Source organism: Tauraco erythrolophus, chromosome 1 (genome assembly GCF_009769465.1).
Source record: "Tauraco erythrolophus isolate bTauEry1 chromosome 1, bTauEry1.pri, whole genome shotgun sequence".
Classification (NCBI taxonomy): Eukaryota; Metazoa; Chordata; class Aves; order Musophagiformes; family Musophagidae; genus Tauraco; species Tauraco erythrolophus.
Window position 1 is genome coordinate 68,623,056 of NC_141465.1, and position 21,697 is coordinate 68,644,752.

The 21,697-nt window shown below is 36.6% G+C and overlaps 1 protein-coding gene across 1 annotated transcript in view; it reads right to left on the reverse strand.

Annotated features, from left to right (window-relative positions):
* Window positions 1-21,697, reverse strand: part of ATP11A (ATPase phospholipid transporting 11A) — an 84,607-nt gene that overhangs the window by 55,958 nt on the left and 6,952 nt on the right. The window contains exon 2 of the mRNA XM_086615865.1: window positions 8,853-8,975. Within this exon, the coding sequence (XP_086471991.1) occupies window positions 8,853-8,975 (123 nt within the window). The remainder of the gene's footprint in view (window positions 1-8,852; window positions 8,976-21,697) is intronic.

Genomic DNA, 21,697 nt, shown 5'->3' on the forward strand with positions numbered 1-21,697 from the left:
ATATACAAATCTTTGAAGAAAATATTAAAAATGAAGATCTTAAATACATCAGATCACTGTGCCCAGATAGAGAGTTACTACCATCTCTTCTTCAGATAATTCCTAGTCATGTTCTTTGCAAACTCTGAAAAGCAGTTTAAGTATATTTAGCTATCTTTTTTCACTGTAACTCACTTGAAGGAAGTAAGGTTATCCAAATAGTTACACACTTTTAAGTTGGTGAAGGCTTAAACAACCTTTTTCAATTGCTGCAAACAACTTAGAGGTGAGAGCACATACATGCCTTGTGCTTACAGGGGGTAATATGTCAGACAACAAGCAGTAGTTATGTATTCACCCAAGAGATGAACACATTGTGCGAACAGATGCATCTGAAGCACTGCGCAAGGAACTGTAAAAATCAGTCTGTCTACAGTCAAAACAGCATAATGCAAGTAGATTTTCTTCTTGTTGGCAACAGTAATAGCACCTGCAGTGCTGGTGTATTTCTGTAATCATGTGCTTGGGCTACCTATACCTCCACAGTATTCCCAATTACGTCCCTGCTCCACCTCACTAATTCTTGCATCCTCTTTGCTAATGCCATGTTGCTTCCAGCTCCAACACCTCCTTGTTAGAGCTAGTCCCACAAATTCAAAATTATAAAATAGGGTCTTCTTAACAATCGTTTAATTTTTTTAAATGCTGTGTTTTGACCTTTTCATTTGGTATCCGTATGTCAGAATTTTGGCTCATGTTTCAAGCTGCTCTTTCCATTCCAAGAGGCAGATGTTTTCTTAAGTAGAAGGAGAGTTTAAGTAACCACTTGATACAAAAAGCTGGAGCTGTAAGAAAGAAGCACTCCATATTGCATTATTGAGTTCTGTCAACATCTCAGTTTGTTACAGCTTATTTGTTTTAAATAGTCACCATCTCTCTTCTAACCTGCTCTGAATTCACTTCTTTTCTCAGTCTTTTCCAATGTTTCTTACAGACGCCTAAAAGTATTCTGACAAAAATATCTATTATGTTGCTTCAGCCCTGGTCTGTAGACATCTTTCTATGCTGACTCTCATCCCTTCTGCAAAACAGAATCCATCTTGAGCATAATAAATTCAGGGAAGAACAGAAAAGCTGAACAATAATCTTGCAGTCACTTCTTTTAAGTTTTGCAATGTTTTTCTCTTAACAGATCAAGACAGATACACAAAACTCGAATACGTCTATAAAGACTTCAGTATTTTTAACATACAGATTTTTAGAGTACTTATCAACTACATATAGATAATAAATTCTTAAAGCTGCCAGCTTAAAAACTGGACTGTATATACATGTATGTAACATTTTATATATGATACATTATATATTACTATGCTATTAAAACAACATAAGTATTACATATATTACATACTTATGGTTAGCCTCCTTCAACAGAACAGCTGAGAAAGAAATAAAACTAATAGATCAGACCTAAAACCGTTACTTTTTCTTTTAAACACAATTTGTGAAAGTCTAACAGAGCAGAGAAACCTATAGTAAAGGGTGGGAAAAAGGAAATAAATAATTAACTGTGTGTTCACATCACACAGATGATGGTAAGCTCTGTTACGTGTAGGGCTTTTTCATGTGACTAAGAGCCACCTGTGTGCTTCAGAGAGAACGCAAAAATGAAATTGATTTGGGGAAGTCAGTTCAAACGATGACTACACATTTGAATGAACAAGAATGCAGATTTTGTCATAGAGATCCTTAAAAACAGTTGCTGCTAAAACAGGATTTCTACACAGGATTTCTAAAGAAGTATATCTTTAGTAGTCCTTGTTCAGCAACTCTTCATCTTATCAAATAGGGGCTATATCTCCAGGAACTACTCTGCAAAGGTGTCCCCCAGCATCTGGAAGATTATCTAATTACAATTTTTAAAAAACTTACTGCAAGGATGACAGAGACCATTAGGAAAAGAGAAAAAAGCATGAGAGCATAAGTGAGCTTCACTTTCTCATATGTAAAGTGAGGAGAATTACACCTGTACTCCATAGTGTTGGGTTTGGACTTGCTTGCTTTCCTTCCTTTCTTCTACTTCTGTCTTGCTGCATGCAGACTCCACACTGATACAAAAAAAAAAATTAAGAGCTCTGTTTGGGGCCATACCAGCACAGAAAAGATGATCACTGTTAACCCTGGGCTGAGTCAGGGGAAGGGTAGATGGCTTCTCCTGGGAACAGAAGAGAGGTTGCAGAGAGCCTTTGCCCTGAAAATCCAACACCGAGCAGGATGATCAAGAGCTAACTTCCTTGCTCTCTCTAGGCACTGGCACTTGTCCACAGAAGGAAAGTCTATTATCGTGCCTGGAAGGAGAACTGCACACTCATGCATTCCCATCCCATCATAGGTATTGCTATGGCTGAGCTGGCACCAGACAGAGTCCAATTGATTCAGAAGCATTTGAGATTGAGTGTCCATCAAGTTCATTTACTCTTCTTCATTGCTAACAGCTCCTGTCCCTTTGGCATGGCTGGGCAAACCTGACTACTTAACCCTTGCAGCATGGGATCTGACCTTCTGCTTCAGCCAGTATGGCTGTGAGTCGCTGGATTACCTGGCTACATGCTGGGAGCTCTGTGTTACAGCTGCTTTTACAGCAGATCAGTATGTCCACTCTAAAAGGCACACACAACATTCCCTGCATGGGTACCTGTCTCATATGCATTTGTCTCTACCCATCCTCTCTACCCCTACATAGCATGCCACACAAATATTTATCAGCTTCGCAAACACATGACCATGATGGTTCCCACTGTGGGCTTGGGATGTTTTTTTGACTTTCAAATGTCATTGCTCAGGGCTGTGTTTGAACTCCTCAACTTGAAACTGTCATGTCATGGCCCTAGAGAGGCCAGATAACTCCTTCCAGTTATGAAGCATCACCTTGGAGACGTCTGGGACAGCCTAGGACTCCTCTGGGTTCCAAGTGGCTCATCTTGGTAGAGGCATTTTAATGTTTCCTTAAGCTTCAGTATTAACATTTCTTCTAAATGTGGCAACAAATGAGAAATCAGCACCCCCTCAGTCTTCTGTGTTTTTATAACTGACAATAACACAAAGAGCAAGTGCTACAGGGAAGAGGTATAGCACAAGGGCATGAATTTCTGCCGGAAGAAAGGAACATTTCAACAACATCCACTAAAACATGTCAGAACTACTTAACTTTATTTAACTATTAGTCACTGCGATTGAGATGACTCACAATTAATCAGATTAGCACTGAAGGCAGCTAAGGTTTCCCTTGCAATTTAGAGGATTCTCAACATGCAGCATTATTATTTCAGGCCATTCTCATATAAGTCAATGTTTGGATCAGTATTTGATGAGAAGTCCCAAGGAAACATGCAGACAACAGAGGATAGCATTATTTGTGAAACAAAACTGGGAGCACTTCTGGTCTATGAGTACAGTTGCACAGCATTTCAAAGCAGGAGTTAATAATAGTACTGGTTTCCCATCTAAGTTTACCTCACTGCTTATTATAAGAACCTACACAGGAAATAAAGCTACCGCACAAGGCAGCATTTCATAATTTCATATCATAAATTAACTTGAATGAAATCTCTTTACTTTAGGGCAAATTCTTCAAGTAACAGTTCTGCATCCACTGGAGATTCAATCTTGCATTTCACTTAAGAGTCATATCCCACTGCTCTTCAGTATCATCTCCTGGGAGCTGAGGCCCCACTGCTTCCAGTCATGTTAGTGACCCAGGCACAAGTGTTTTTTGTAGCTGTAAAAATTTCTCTTTATGAAACTACAACAGTAAAAGTTTGCAGCTAGACAGGATGGTCAAGGCAAAATACTATGTATCGATTACCTCAGACTGAAAAAAAGAATAGACAACTTTGTAAGTCTCTCTAACTCAGCTTTCTCTGTGGGTGATATGGAAAAACAATCAGTCCTCCTGCATGTTCTAGGTTTGTCAGCTGTCTCCAACACACTGGAAAGTCTCTGATCTCTCATTCAACAGGCTATTCCTATCCTGACATCTCTGAAATTTGTAGTTCTTTCTTGTGGTTCATTCTTTAGGCTGTCAAAAGCAGTAAGCAGCTGTAATTAAATGTGTTCTTACAGAAGTCCATATTGTCGTCTCAGAAAGAGTCTATTTACTATACAACTTTCCCCTCAGTTCAAGAGACAAATGTACACATTCAATTAGTTTTCGGTTCATTGATTCAGCTAGAAGAGGAGATGAAAATCCCTACTTTGTCTACAAATGAATGAGATCCTTGAAGCACAGTAGTTCTATAAAGATATCAGATCAACATCAGGAAAAGGAATTTGAATGTTCGAAATTATTAAAAAATGAATAAAGAACTAAAACCATCATTATGCCATTGTATAAATCCATACATTAGCCTATACATTGAACGCTCCGTGCATTTCTGCATCTTAAAAACTCTACAGCTGGCTTGGGAAAAGGTACAGACCAATGTAAGCAAAGATACGAACTAGTTTCCACACAAGCAATTATTGAACAGATTAAGATTATTCAGCCTGGAAAAGAGTATGGTGGAAGATGAGTAAGAATTGAGAAGATAAAACAGGGAATAACGGTTGTTCTCAGATTCAAGAACTTGGAACAGAAGCTGAAATTAGCAAGTAGGAGTTTCAAAATGAAGGTTCATAGTTTCTTTTGGCAAACATTTCTACAGTTTAACTGTGCCTTAACTATGTATGCTGGAAACTTACATGGGCTCAAAAAGTATTGAAGAAACTCACAGAGGAGAAATCCATTAAGACTTATTAACTACAAAATCATCATTTTTGGCTCTCAAATGGCTAAGTCACAGATCAGCAAATACTAAGAGAATATTCAGGCGAGGTACGCTGCTTACTTGTTCTTGTATTCTTCTCTAAGCATCTCCTGCTGGTGGCAACCTACAGAGGCAGATGGACCTTTGGCAATTCTTAGCTGGTCAGGCACATCCACGTACCACTATGCATGTACAGATACTCAGTTTAGCATACTGATTGGGACGCTCCCAGCACAAAAATATGAAGCTTAGACCTTAAGGAAGTTTCATATTAAAAAGTTACTTTGTAATTTATTAGTCTTTAAAATAATAGAAATTTTTTGTTATCCTATTTCAGAAGTGTTATTTCCCACCAAGTTCTGTTAACTGTTATTGCTGCAAAGTTTAACTGACTTTCCTTTTGACATAGCAGTTCTAATCAGTAAATTTTAAAACGGGAATAGTTTTCAAAGAAAAAAAAGCAAGCAACCTCCCTGCCAATTGAATTACTTTTTCTTTCTTCTCATTTGAAACTTTAGGATTTTCTACCAGCTGATCTTTTCCCATGCTGCATCACTGTCATGAAAAATTCAATCAAGGGCACACAACAGCTACTTTAAAGGCTAACACCCTAGGCAGCTGAAATAGCTAAAAGTTAGATCAACATAAGGATCCACCTTACAAAGGTCACTACCTCTAGAACATAAGCAAATTGCATCCACAATCCAATTTTTGCCTTTTATTCTTCCAACACAGCCTTTTTGTAATGCATTGTTAAAATCATAATTGAATTAACACATCAAATCAAAAGAACATTTTTGTCTAGCCAAGGTCTGTCTAGATATGATTTTTCACAACCAGGAATGTCATTAAGCAGACAGAGCATTAACCACATTCCACAGAAACACTGCAATATACAAGAAATATTCCTCTGTACTGGAATTAAATTACTATCTTGCTGACACCAGGAAACTTCTGGTGAAGCACAATAAAGTTAACCTTTGGAAGGAAATAATACAAATCTGAAGCTTTCCTAGTTATTTCAAGCTGCCATCTTTTTTCAGGGCTTTATTACAGGACATTTGTTAGTATAACAGCATACAGATAGCATAACTGATGAGGTTTCTTCATGGTTTTAAGTCACCCTTTTTAGAAATTCAGTTTGTCTTAAATTGGTAAAATCTATAATTGGAAGCTCAGAGTTCCTCATCCTTGAAGAGCAATCATATACTTCCTTATATAAGCATTAGAGACATATAAAAGCAAAGCTGAAAGTTACTGTCTTACTGATGAAAGACAAAGGAGATATCCTTCATGGTTGAAGTAACATTATACAGTGTGCTTGCATGCATGTACCTTTATTTTACTCCAACAATTACAGATATTCCATCTTAACTTTGTACATTTGATCATTTTTCAGAAAGCTTACTGTGGATCCAGCTGATCCAGCTGCTAGGAATTGTGGCAGCTAGCAATCAATTAATCAATTAATCAGCTACCTTGAAGTTAAGGCCCTTCCTACAAAAGGTGGGCCATTTCCTCCTGGCTGTGGGAGAAGTGACAATCTGCTTTAGAGCTGCAGCCTGAAGCCCTCTTCTGGTGAGCAACATCTGGTGACTCCAACATGATAACAAAGAGAAGAATAAAGAGACCCTAAAAGAAACCTTGTCAGTGCTGGAGCCTGAGCTGGAGCCAGAACCAGAGTGAGAATTCCTTCAACAAAGAAGGTGAAGCTACCCCAAAAGAGGGACGTGAGAATTCTACTGAATTCTACTTAAATGGGTCTCTGCTCACCATGAAGTTCTAAAAATAGTAAACAAAAAAGGGGGAACTGTGGATCCAGCTGATCCAGCTGCTAGGAATTGTGGTGGCTAGGACCAATTAATCAAGTAATCAGCTACCTTGAAGTTAAGGCCCTTCCTACAAAAGGTGGGCCATTTCCTCCTGACTGCAGGAGAAGCAACAACCTGCTTTAGAGCTGCAGCCTAAAGCCTCCTTCTGGTGAGCAACAGCTTACGTCTGTGTTTCCTAAGCTGCAGAAGGTGCCCCTCCAGAGTGTTCATAAGGGAGCAAGAGACAAGGACAGACTGAAAGGTTAAGAACTAGATAGCTTACAGAACCAGAATGAATGCAAGTCAAATCGTGATGGTGATTTACCCAGGCTGCCTGGGATGGAGCATATGAACAATAGAGTTTACCTGAAAGTGACAGTACAGGCAAGACAGCATGGAAAGTTCTCGTATGAGAAGACAACTGCCATTAAAACTGAACTTTCAGCAGTTCAAGGAACTGTTTGATTTTATAAAGCGTTTATGTGAACTCTATTCCCTCCTGAAATATCACCACTGTACTTACTTTCACAAAGCAGCCTTATATTTTATTTTTTATGTGTGAGAAGTTTAATCAATTAACAGAAAATTTGAGAAACACTGTGTATATATATAAAGTTATTTCCATTTTATGGAAAACCGTTTACAGATACAGTTCACAACTAAAGAGTTTAACATGTAAAACATTTAACTGAATATGCTTTATATCCAAATCAAAACATAGTGAAGTCTCTTTCTCGACCTAGTTGAAATCATACATTTTTATGGCAGGGATCCTCAGTTCAATCCAGGTTTAAGTCACACTTAAAAATCTCACTCTGCAAAGCGCAGTAACCTAAAAATTCCACCAATTCCATCATCACAAGAAGACGTCAAACATCTTGCAGAGTTGAGTAGGATGTTTTTATTTCAAGAAGTACCAGCAGTAACTTGAATGGCTTTATTTACGCATGTCCCAGATGACATGTAAGAGATGAAAAAAGACTCGTCACAAGAGTACAAAGATTTGCATAAAATGTATTTACTCCTCAATAATCCAAAAGGCAATACAAATTAATATGTAGAGCACAGGATTTCCCACGGTACTGGTCTGACTGATTTCCATCTGGATTATCTACTACAGTAACTTTTGCACGTTCTATCTAATTAAGGATGCCTAGATACTATGCTGTTTGTTATTATACTGGTTTTGAATGAAGTACAGAAAGAAGGTAGTAAAAATAGTAGTGAGGGAAGGTAGTAAAATAGAAAATTTCACATAAGAAATGAAACACAGTTTGAGAAAAGTGTAGGGTTTACTACAGCTTTAGGCGTTACATTAACAGACAGCAAGTGTTCAGATCCACGAAGGTAAGCACTCAGTTCCTTGAGATCACAATTCTACTAACGTTCTTAAAATGAGTCTGTGGATCTAAGCCACGCTTCAAAAAAAATTTTCGCAGTAGAGGAGATATTCTTTTGAATTCACTACCTCATAATTAGTTGAAGGCGCGTGCTCATGAAGGTTAAAAATCTAAGTACATCAAAAACTTGAAGTTCTTGGGGTGTTAGTCATATAAGCTGCAAACATTCAGTTTTCCATGCCATTGCAGTACGAGCCTTTGGCTACCTTAGTCAGTCTAAACAGGTGGAGAGTACCAACAACCCAAATGCTCACAGAAAGCTGCTGGAGCTTATGGAAAGATTCACTAGTTAAAGTGAGGGACAACTGAACGGTTCCTAAAGGGCACGAATGTTTCACAATACCAAGAGTTTAATAATTATTCACTTATAGATGTATAACAAAGAATATTATTTCTAAAGAGTTTTGTCAATATCAGCTTTCGAAGGGAATGGCACTGTTATTGTGGAGATAGGTTCATTTGTTGATTACTTATATTGATCATATTATTTCTAGTACTCTGAGGTATTGCTTTAGATTACAAAGGATGCAGTCTTTGCTTGGGGAGATTTTCTTTACTCCAGGTTTGCCTCAAATGAAAATTGCTTTCTTACTCCTTTGTGGAAAAGCATAGTATAAGACTTTACTATGCACTACAGTAAACACCGGAGAAGTCATTCTATTCCTGTTCATGTTAGAGGCAATTTGGCAATTAGTTTTTGTGCAAGAAATTTGAGATACCTTTATTTTAACTTTGCCAATCATGGTAAAGGAGAAATACATAGGAAGTACAGAAAGAAAATCTTGGAGGAAATAAATGAACACACAAAGAATAACTTAAGCTGATTTACCTAAAGGAACAGAAGAAAATATTACTACCTTTGATGAGACTATTCGATTATCTGGAAATCTCTGTGGAATGTACGCTTCAGTGCCTGGAGGTGGTTCACGATGCCCAACATAAATAGTCCGACTGTCCACCCAATTCTCTTCTCCAGCACACTATGAGGGAAAAAGAGTCAGCATGTCAGTTCACTTAGTACTTCTGCAGCAAGATGTAAGTAATCCTGTGTCTGATGATTGACACATACATAGCCATCAGCGCATGACCCCTCACATTTCTCTGCATAATCTCAAGACCACCAACACACATAAAACTAAGTCAATCATCAAAACTCTGCCTTAATTGCACTGTACTTTCCCTCAAGGCAATAAAAGGGAATCCATGAAAACTACTATTCTGACTTCTTAGTTTTATAACAAAGAAGAACAAGTTAAGATTTTCTCAGTCAAATTACATATTTGGCAAGTGTTTATGTAGTTGCTAGTCATTTTACCATTGATAAAAAATATCAGCGGTAATTAAAATGTTTCTACATGTGTGTATATATATATATATGACAAGCACATCTCCTTTTCAAGACTAGCCAGACATAACTTGGTATTTTATTTGCAGGACAGTAAGCTTAGGAACTCTTACAGGACCTCAGCTTGCTCTTTAATGAAAGCTGTGTCTGCAAGTAGGAAAAAAAAAGTGAGCCGAAGCAAAATTCATATAGTCCCATCATGAAACCTCACCACACCTACAGCTTGTCCAAAATTGGCACTTGCTTTCAATTCACTGCAAAAAAGTAAAAAGTACAAATCACTGTAGAAAAATAATTACATAAAATCAAAATGATTGGGCTTGTTTATTTAGAAATATATTTTCTTTTTAGAGACTTGGATTACAAAATGCTCCTCCCTTAATCAACAGTCTTACTAATTCCCGTCTACCACATGAAAAATATTTCTCAATTACAGAACACATTCCTAATACTTTGTCCTACACAGAGAAGCCCAGGCATCAGCTATTTTAGCATCATCATTATGTCAAGTTTGGAGGAATTTAAATATTTAAATATGTAATCAATTTAAACTGAAAAAATTCTGGTTTATGTTGTAATGATGCATTTACATATACTTCCATTAAGTACATTAGAGTAAAGCTTCTTTTCTGCATCAACAGCAACATTTATTTAGTATATAAAATACATCCCGAAAGTGCTCCTGGGCACTGGTGCTTGATTGTTTGTCATTAAGGGTGAACTGTCAGACTGCTACTTAGCAAACTAACATCAAACAAATACCAGAAGCAGTTTAGTAGTTAACACAGCCAAAGAGTTACTCCCCAAAGCAGGTGGATGTAGCCACGCAGTTCTTGACAATAAAAGAGAGTTTAGTCATATAGACATGGTATTTTTTTTCAATAGTTCTGGGCCTATTTACTTTACTATCACAGACATAGCTAGTAAGTCTAAAATAAAAGTTAGTTCTCAAACTTAAAAAAGTACTCACCCTAACATTTCTTTCATTGGTTCACTTCTATATGATTATTCCACTGCCTTAATTGGAACACATACATGAAGAACAAACTTTCAATATAAATTATTGTTGAACTATACATATAAAATCTTGCAATACTCTGAAAACTGGAACAGTTAAGCTTATAAAACAATTGTTTACGTGATGTGTACAACTTTCAGGGGGTGCAATATCAGAAATACAGAAAAAAACTACTGAACTCAGACTATTAACCACAGAATAGCTGAGTAGTCATGAAGTAAAGTGTAAAATGAAATAAGGGGCTTAAAGAAAAGCAATTTCTGCTGTCCCAGACATTTATACTAGAATCAGTTAAAAAGGACCCTAAATCATTACTAGCTCTTGCACATTACAGAAAAACAAAGGCATTATGTTCAGAAGCTACTGAAAGCCAAAATTATGAAACTAAAAATAAATGTAAAATTAAGAGTTTTCCTTAGCCATTTTAATATGTTATTCAACATTCAATAATTTGAAAGAGTCACTTGAATATTCTACAAAGACAAACTACTTTTAAAGGAAGTAAAAGCGATAGCCATTTGTAAGACACACTGATGGCCCAGTCACACCTTCTGCTAAACTCCATAACTATCTCTGGTTCAGTGGGAGTGCACATAAAACATTTCTCACACATCAGATCCCTCCACCAAGAACCTAAAATTAGGATGTGGGTTAGTTGAAAAATTACACTGATCTTCCATTCGGACGACTCTTCTTGTATCCCTAATTGGACCTGACAACTCAAAAAGCAGACTGCCATTCAGTCCATTTCTGAAGACCAGGTAGGATTCTTTCACCACGTCAAAATATTTTGGAAGGAAGTAAAGCAATTAAAACGTTCCCATATTCCACCTTCCTTCTATGCCAAGAACTAAACACAGTATCTTATATTGGTCACCAATAAAATGATAACTTTTATTTTGTCAGTGCACTTGAATGTACAAAGCACGAAAATGACTGACTGACGCTTGTGCCAAGTAATACCCCTAGAAGTGCAAGAGTGTAAGATATTCCCAAGTAGTCGATTAAATTGTATGATGTTTGTTAATTTTTTGTTAGGAAGGACAATCCAGACATAAAAGTAACACAAAGATTACTCCTAATGCAGTTAAGTGCCTCAGTTCAGAGACGACTGCATAAACGGCTAATGGGAATTCAACACCTGAATCTTTAAACATCAAGAAGAAATCCCTCAGCTTCTCCTTCCCTCTACACACACCCAGCCTGACAGTCTTGTCTTATATTTACTATGAGACATTCTAAGACAGTTTGATAAGGATATTATTAGTTCAAGAAAGCAGATTTTTAATTTCACAATATAAACTTATCTTTATCATGACTCAGAACAGTCCTCTGAAATTACCTGTCACACTAGGAACTACAAAAGACACCTCGTTAAACAGCATTCTCCTGTTTCACTACCAGTTTTTAAAGGTTTGATGGCCCTGGAGTACTATGTTCACACTAAGTAAACCAACTTAATACTACAACCCAGAATTTGTATCCCTAAAGAAAGGTTCTATACAATTTACTTTAAGCCTGGATAGAAAAATCAAGACAACCTCTTCCGTTAGCTTAATGACTTTATCCTGAATTGATAAATTCACCACAAAGTACAAAACCATATCTAACAATGTTAACTATCTGTCAGCACAGAACATTTGGTTTGTTTTTCAGTATGTTAACAGCGAACAGAAAGCAAATACACTTTACTAAACTAATTCAACAACTTCAAAACTCCGAAACATTCACAGTCCGAGTGCAAAATTTAGCAGAGAACAGTGAGGCTCTATTGTTCAGTGAGGTAAAAGCGCAATGCAAAACGTAGCATGCATTATTCAGTGGGACCACAAGAAAACTCACTTGCATGAATCAGAAACAGATGTTTTTAGAAAAACATCACAATAAGTCAGGACGCATGCCACTTAGAGAAACCAAAACACACCAACTGAATGTCTGGTAATACTAACCTACAAAACCAAACACATTGATCCAACAATTCTTTTAATGTTCAGGTATTGCACAAGAGATCATTTACTGAATGAGAGCAGGGTAACTGAAAAAAGCAATCCGATGCTGCTGCCAGTACAATGAACTATATTCACTTTTTTTTTTTAAAGTTCTATTACTTAAGCCCATTAAGGATATGTCCAAGAAACCATAAATAAACCTTAGCATTATCTGCTTCTATTAATAGTATAAAGCTCAATGTACTGAGACCTAGTTTCATTGGCACATCAATGAAGACGCATTACTTTGCTTTCAGTAATGCTGACCTGCTTGAACGAGTAAAAGCTAAGACCAGCAAAAGACTAAGTCATCTTTACATAACACTAAATAGAGCCACTTAACACGATTACACCTTAACACATGTATGAGTTCAAACAGTAATGCAGCTTATTTTTCTGATTTGAAAATCAAACTGAAACTAGCTTGAGATTCACCTTCATGCTACTCTGTCAATTTTTATCTAAATTTAATTTAAATAAAAATACATCCTCTGGAAAGATAAGGGAGTATTCAACAGGTGACGGTGAAAGGATGATAGGAAGACACTAGCAGTTTTTCAGTCTATTACAAGGGGGGAGGTCTTTGTGACTAATTCGAAAATGTCTCTATAATTTCTCACAGAAGCAGCCTAAAACCAACATGATAGAGTCCAGCAGATTAACCACTCATGTTATTCTTCACTTTTTCTTTTAGCTCCTTCCAACCAAAGATAATTTTAGCTCATTAACTAAAACGGGGCATACTGGGGTTGTCAGTACGGTGGGTAACTCCTGGAAAAGTAACTGACCTTGAAAGACTCCAAGTCTTTCCAAGTATCTTTAATAAAGACTTTTGACTTACAGTTTGGAAATCAATGGAAACACTGAATGATGTTTCCTGATTCTCCACTTGAACTACTGATTTGGGCATTACTAGTAGCCACAATCTTCAGTTCAAAATTATCTTCTCTCTCCCAATCATGTAAATTCTACTAAACACAAGTTAATATGCGTTAAGTACAGCTGAAAACTGCAAAAAACTGTCCTGGTCAGGCTGTAAGTACACTTTGTTGAACAATATTCTCTCCTACTGTCTTACTAAATGCTTTCTCAGAGTCATAAAAACAGACTGTACACTCTAACCACAGACTTAACAGCAAAGAATTCTCAGCATCAACTGTAGCCCTGTTTGCCCAAGCTGTAACTCAAGTTCTTTCACACAGAAATACTTAAGTCTCACGGAGGCAGGCTTTGCTAACAGCCTGGTGTTTCAATAAAACACTACTGTTGGATCTCCGTAAAACAATTAGCACCATTAGTTAAAATTGCACACCAAACACACAGCTGCTGAATCACTTTTGGGATATTAGGATAACAGATACTGACAAGCTATGTATCACTCAAAATCTGTATGAAGAACTAATGGTGCACAGTGTGAAAAAAGCTGTCTCATGTAGAACATTTTGCGCTTATCTAATTGGATACATTACAAGAGCTCTGCACTAAAAAAATGCCTTCAGTTTCTAATTTTTCATTCAGTGGAAAGAAACACCTTCAATATCTCAGGAAGCTGTAATCCACTAACATGAAAAAAAGGAACTCATTTTCCTTACTAACATCTTAAGCAAACTGTCTTCTTTACTTATCATATGATATTTACCAAACCATGAAATCATATAATCTCATCTTTGTCTTCATTTGTCAAATGTATGAATACCTATTTTTTTACACTTGACCCAGCACCATTCTGCAGGTAAACATGCAGCCATCTCCCTATGCAAACAATGGCACACTGTGCAAATTTTTACCTAACCTTTCCAAATCCAATCAAATTTACTGTCCTTTTAAAGGTAGATCTGATCTATAAATCATAAAAAACAGAATCCCTCTCTAAATATTGTAAAACAGATTGTTTCTAAAGAAATTTTTAAAAAAATAATCTACATTTCTGGTAACTGTTCGCCGGTAAAAGAGATTAAGAATTGAAATAGCACACTTTGCAAAAAAAATCTCACAGATCTACATGTATTTCTTTGTGGAGATAAAGGGTGAAATTCTCATCTACTTAAAGAATCTTAGTAAGATTTTAAATGTTAGGCAAACTCACCTATATAGAACACTAAGATTTAAATTTTGTTCACAGTATTATTGCAGCCCTCCATACAAATGAACGAAGCTCCAAATGAAGACTAAATACAACTTTAAAAGCTGTTAAGATTTTTTTGTGTTTCACATGAATACAGAATGGCATAGACAAAATAATTCAAACATAATTATCAGACAAATTCCCTATCGGATTTTATAATCTGAAAAAGGACTACCTCGATATCAGGTACTATAAACAGAAAGTGAATTAATTCCTGCACCTACAAGCATAGGACATATGGACATATGCCATTAAAGCACTAATTTAACCGAATACCAAAATGCAGCACTTCAGAGGCAACCACACAAAAAAAAACCCATAACAATTCTCTCCCAGAAACTCATATGACTAATTAACACATTTCCTATGGGAGATGCCACTGTCATGGGATCTGTTGTCTTATACTGTTGCTACAAAATATTTACTACTGCATTTCTTTCCAGCAAATGCATTTTAAATCCTTGCCTGGTGATTTTCATTAGAAATAACACTTGAAAATAAAACTCTCCCAATTGCCTGCAAATCACGCAATGTTGGACACAAGCATATGTAGAGCGAGAAGAGAAGATTGTAAGCATTCTTTAACTTCAATTAGGTTATTTTATTTATGAATCTCAGGTAAGGGATGTGATTATAAGCAAAGTCAAGTAGATCTTAGCTCCAGAAAATGGTGCTAGGAAACAAATAAGTTTCCTGACCAAGCCATACCCATATCACTTGGTGGATACTGGTTTTCCAATCCTTCTTTTCATCTCCTGCAAGTGTCTTGTGCATGCAGGCAGAAGGGCTTCATAGCAATAGGTTGCACAAAGTTTTGTGAAATTGCTTGAAGGTGGAAAGAGGAAACACAGAAATATGATGATGGAATCATGTAAAGTTCTGTAATTCACATGGGTTAGAACAAACATTCTGACACAATAGCAAACATTCCAGTTTCTGTAAAATACCTAACTTTTCTGTATGTGTAGTCAATATAAATTTCTCAGCCTTGTAGTTCATGCCTCCTTGAGCACTGTACCTAGAATAAAAGGATTCCAAAGCTATCCTAATACAATTAGGATACAATCCTAATATTATATTCTAATCACATCACATCAGTTTGCACAGGGACATTCTAATGTAGGAGATGATTGTCTACAAAGTGCTTTTTGATTTCCAATTTAGAGCGTCACCTTTAACTGAATTCTAGGCGTTCTATATTAGAGTGAATCATTCCACTTCACAATGATAAGGCCAGTGATCTATGTTCTTCCTAAAGAGCTACATAATTCTTTGTTTCAAATACATAAAAAACAATCCAAATTATTCAAGCAAGATTAAAATCTTTCATAAATGGCCAGTTTAAGCTCCAAATATTGTTGACATACCGGCCCAGTAGGTATAGCTATTTATGATGCTTGTGCTTTTCTCTTAGAGAGAAGGAATCTTGTTTAGTTTCCCTCTTTATCTCCATGAAAAGTAGTGATAAAAGCCATATAGATTAAAGTCTCCTATTCCTTTCACACATGCTGTCTTCAACCAATTTCAAGGAATCACTGGGATGATGGCAAGAGGTAGATCTGTGAAATATGTGAACTACCAGACAGCTTGAAAATTGCTTTTGTTTCATTTCTCCTCATTCCTCCTCCACTGTACCAGTTCTGGCACATTTTGCTCCTTGCTGCCCGTGGGACAGGGAGACAGCGTGCCTCCTTGAATGACTCCCCAGCCCCAGTCAAGAAGAACTGCTACATGGAAATCCTTTCAAGAGTGTCTCACTTGCAATTAGAAAGGCAAATGAGAAACAAACTACACTGCAAATAGAAGTGATAAGCAAAGCTAGAAAGGAAAGTGTCACACAAGACACATGATATTTGGCAGCTTTAGCACTTAAATTAATTATAAATCAAGTTTACATCTAAATAGCTCCAGACCAACTGATGAAATTAAGGTTTGTGGAGAAAGCGTACAGCTTTCTTAGGTGCTAACAAAAGCTGCAAAACAACAAGAGCAATTTTATTTCTTGCAAGCCAACTAAACGTCACTAAGATTTGCAGGCAGTGCCAGCCAAATTCACAGAGTATCTATAGAGACACTTAGAGATACTTTTAAAGAGAGCGCTGTACAAACACTTCAGAATGCAGGGGCTTTTCTTACTCTCTCGGTTACCAGGAAATACTTTTATTTGCAGTAATTCATCAAGAAAAATTCTAAAGAGATCAAAATTTTCATGTCAGAGGATTAATTGAAATTTTAAAATAATATTCTTTTTACAGATTATAAATAAACAGGAAGATGGAGGGAAGCAAGCAGCAGATTGTTTTCATTCATTCAGAAGTAATGAAAGCACCCACAGATACACCTTTGTTTGTTTTTTTTTCCTTTTATATGAAGACATTAAGATGAAGAAAAATAAAGTAATAATACCTGCTGTCAATTTTTTCAAAAGTACAAGTTAATGTATATGGGAGCAATATGCATTGGTAAGATCAACAAGATCAGATGCAACTAAAAGTCATTTCTAAGTAGTGTTCTTAGAGGAGCTTCAGGTTATTCAAAAGGGGACATATTCTAAAAATACACTTTAAATTTAGAGCAGCAAAATTACGTTACCATCAGCCTTCACATGAACATGATCAGAACTGGCCAGTGACACTGCCTTCCACAAAGCAAACAGTGAACCTAATATTCAATTTATTTACCTGTCTTCTCTCCACAGTCTCAGAAGTGCAGCTGCTCTGTAAGCAAGCACTAAACAAAACTGTATTTTTGTACTGTACCTACCCTACCTGTAACACAGCGGCAGTCTTGTCAGACCCTCAGGCCAAAATCATGTTATGACTATACCTAAATGAAAAATGCAAGTGGAAGAATCAAATTTTTGGCCTGGATTCCAGAACAAAGACAATTAAAAGATGTAAGTTTTCATGTGCCTCTTTACACTTAGTACAAGGGCTGTCAAAATGTCTTACCTATACATTAGCCAGTTTCTAAATTGTTCAGGTGAGCTATGGACAAAAACCCAAAGTTAACTATTGCACCCTACAGTCTACTGACACATAGCTGAGCAGGAGACTTCTCTATTCCTACTTTCACTAGAGAAATATAATGCAGTTTTCCTACCAAGAAAACACCTTCCTTCCCTGTAAACACTTGTCATCACGTTTAAATCTGTAACACAAGTTCACTACATTCACTGTCCTGACTAGTCAGTTCTTGTTAGAGTTTAAAAGGATTTTCATTCCTAAGTGGATAAAGAGCTAGTGAAACTTCAATTCTGGCAGAGAAAAGGTGGGGCTATTCTGTGGTGTCATCATGTACTCTAAGAAGTTTAACAGTTCATAAAATGCTGGTCTTCCCATCCACTGAGACAGCAGCCAAAGAACATCCAAACATTGTTACATGGACTGTTCCACCTGTAATAACCCAGGGCTTTAGTCCTTATGTTACATATTTGTACCAAAATTTCACCAAAATATTTATTGTAAACTCATTTATAAATCTCTCTATATATTTTCATATTCATCTATTTATACTTAGCTGAAACTGAATTACAATTTCTAAATCAACGGTGATTTATTATTTAACATCATCTTGTTTTCTTTGCTACATAAAGACTAATTAAAAAAAAATAAAATTCTCAGTGTATGTCTGTAGTTATACTACTATACATGCTTGAGCTTGGGCTGCAATCTCATCAGAAGCCAACACCCAAAGAAAAATGAGAGAGAAAACAATCACATGGGTGCTACTGAAAGCAGTACAACTAATGCAGTTGCTACCTATTAGTCTTCCACACATATAAGGAGAGATGTAAATCCTCAGCAAAATTACCGGGTGTCATGTTTTGATAAATTCTCAAATAAAGATTCTACTCACTTACTCCAGTTCCCAACTTACTCTCCCTGTCTAAGGGCAGACTGTATGGGCCTACCTAACTATGGAGTTACTACCACAGGAGTAAACAAGTAAGGTACAAATGACAAGCTTTCTCTGTGTTACGTTTATGAACAGTCTGGAAGCCCTGGCATTAGTCAAAATAACAATATTAATAGCCAAATTTCTACTATGGGTAGTTATGTTTTGCCATATTCCCTGCAGTGTAACTTGCAAATTATAGATCTTCCTTTCTTTTATATGTAACTGGTTTTGAGAGCTATTTAAAAAGTCACAAAATAATCTCAGCATACCTATACTTCATCTTGAACAAACCTTGTCTCTACAGTTGTCCTGGTTTTAGCTGGGACAGAGTTAGCTCTTCTTTTTAGCAGCTAGAAGAGCTCCGTGTTTTGGTTTTACTCAGAGGCTCACTCTGAGAAGAATGTTGATAGCAACCTGATGTTTGTAGTTGGAAGTGAAACTCCAAGGACTTTTCAGTGTGCCATGTCCTGCCCGGAGTGCAGAAGCATGGCAGGATAAGCGGGGAGCATAGCCGGGACAAGGGGTACACGATTCCCCTTGTGATTTGTGGTGGAACTTAAGACTGAGGGCCGAACTGGCCAATTAGTATTCCATATCATGCAGCGTCATGCCCAGTATAAAAGTGAGGGGCAGTCAGAAAGAAGGGCTTTTGCGCTTTGGCTCTATTGCCTTTTTTTTTTCCCCTCTCTCTCTCAGTACTCCCACTCTCCAAGTACTATCTCTCTCTGCCCCTCTCTATTTCGGGGCCTCGCGTTCGTCCGGGATTGCAGCTTCGGGACGAGACGGGCTTCGCATACAAGGGGGTGGTGAGCACATACACTGTGTATTAAATCATCTGTATTAAATTGTTCTTATCTCAACCCATGGGTATCCCATTTATCCTTTAATTCTCTCCCTCATCCCTGGGGCTGCGGGAGGGTAAGTGCACGACTGTGTGGGGTTTAGCTGCCGGAGCGGCCTAACCCACGACAACAGTTCAGAAATAACTTGACTGTTTGGAATAACTGATTACAATCAGTTATATAATGATACATAATAATATGTATAATTAGAGGCTACTTAGCATTTTCCTTCATCTCCTTACTTTTTACTGCACACCAGCACCAAAACCCATGTTACGCAAATTCAGCTTGGTGAACACCAACACACAGACACACACACCTTGACAGGAGAAAGGACCCTAACTACAGATAAGGTTAAAAGGTTAATAAAATGTTTACTTAGAGCTATTGGAAAAACTTACTTTCAACAAACTTCAAACTCTTACATAATTATACAATAGTATTCCAGGACAACTCTGGCACACTATAGGAATAAAATATTAATTTATTACTTCTTTCAACATTGCAAAGTTATGCCACATGTTGCCGTATTTTAGGGAAAAGGTCATGTGCCAATTCAAGTATGAGCTCATAAATTGTATTTTACAGTTTTACTACTATCATACAGGTGTTGCTGATACACTATCCCGTTCAATCTCTATGCATAATAGTGAAGATCTTTCAAACTTTCCAAAAGTAGTAGGCATCAGGAGTATAAATCTGACCAGATAAAATCTATACTGATGAAACCCAAGAGTTTTAAACTTATAAAATAGCATGAAGGACATTCATCACCTTTAGGTGCTCATGTCAGGGGCATGAGTAAACCTACTTATGATGCATAAAAAGCTTTATGACGCCAATAACCACATCCACAAGATTTCTAGAATTCTTGTTTTCACTGCACTTGAGGAACATGAATTCCACAAAGATTAAATATTACTTGATAATTCCTTTGATGTACTGAGCTTTTCAATATTTACTTTTACACTCGAAGAAGGATTTGCAACTGAACAGTAAGTACAATAAATATTTCACAACTTAAATCTTTTGATGTTTGTGAAAGTAATATTTCAAGAACAAACACTTCTACTGTAAACAGTCAAATATTTACAGAAAGTAAACTCTAAGAGTATTTGCTACTACTAGTTGCATTGTAGAAGTTATATATTCATACGAAATTATTTTACATTACAGCTATTTCCTTTCTCATATATAGTCTCAGAAAAATGTAATCAACATTTCAAAAAATTAGTCACAATACAAAATAAATTAAATCAAGTTGTCTAGTCAGTTAGAAGCTGATGCCCGTTGCTATTTTAAAAAAATAATAATCTAAAAAGTACAGAACATATTATACAAGTATTTAAATACCAAACTTCAGAAATCAAAATAGCCAATGCTTAGTAGTCAAAACCGTGAAAAGGAAGTTCTGTAACTCAACTCTTTGGTAACTAAATTCAGAGAAACTCCAACACCTAAGTAATCACTGAACAAGACAGGACACTGGAAGTCCAGGATGGACCTTCATTTTTTTAACATCTTAAATAGTTCTGTGAAGACTAGGTAAAGATGAAACCAAAATATCATTAATATATCAGGAGGAGTTCCCTCTGAGTTAACAAAGGTGAGGAGCACTTAAATAAAACATTCTCTTTTCCAACATACATTCAGTGACCTGTAAGGTACTACAAGTTGATCCACAATGACTGTCCATCCTGAGTAGACATTCTATACTTGTAAACTACTACTAACAAAAACATTAACGATAACCAGGGAACTCATAGTAAGGTCAACACGGTATGCTGAACACATCTGAATTCAAGCTCCAGTATATTCAGTACAGTGTCAACGACCATCTCTTCATCAAAAGTAGAGAAAATATAAATGACTTTATTCTAGTAAAAACGGTAGCTACTTCCCCACTTTTAAATTGGAAATCACACACTCCAACATTTATTGATAGCTCAGTAAGCAAGGTTCTAAATAATGCTATGAGACTGCTATCAGTGTAATTACAGAACACGGGGAACATGCTTTTGAAAGTTTTCAATGCTTTCTATATCTCCTTTTATTTATATGTGGAAGAAATGTCCACATTCAACTTTAATGTATCAAAACTGTGTCCTTCATGCAGGAAAGCAAAGATAGTTTTAAAGAAAGATTTTTCTGTCAAGTCTAGAATTATACTCTACATTGTGATTAATATATTCTGAGCTGCAATGATTTTGATAATAAAGACAAAGGAGGTTATATAGCTTTGTCTGGGATGAGATAAGTGTAATCTCCACCTCCACATGTCTGCCATTCAGTGAACAAGGCTGAAACAACCTTTTGATGTTGCAGGTTTCCATTCAGCAGCAGAAGCATACACAAAAACACACGAGAAGGCACCTACTTCTAGGCTTTGATTTACTGCTGTGATTTCTTTGATGTGGGGAGGGATGGAGGCGAGTAGTTACAATACATCACCCCCAAACCAGCTTGTGATGGGATAGTATCTTT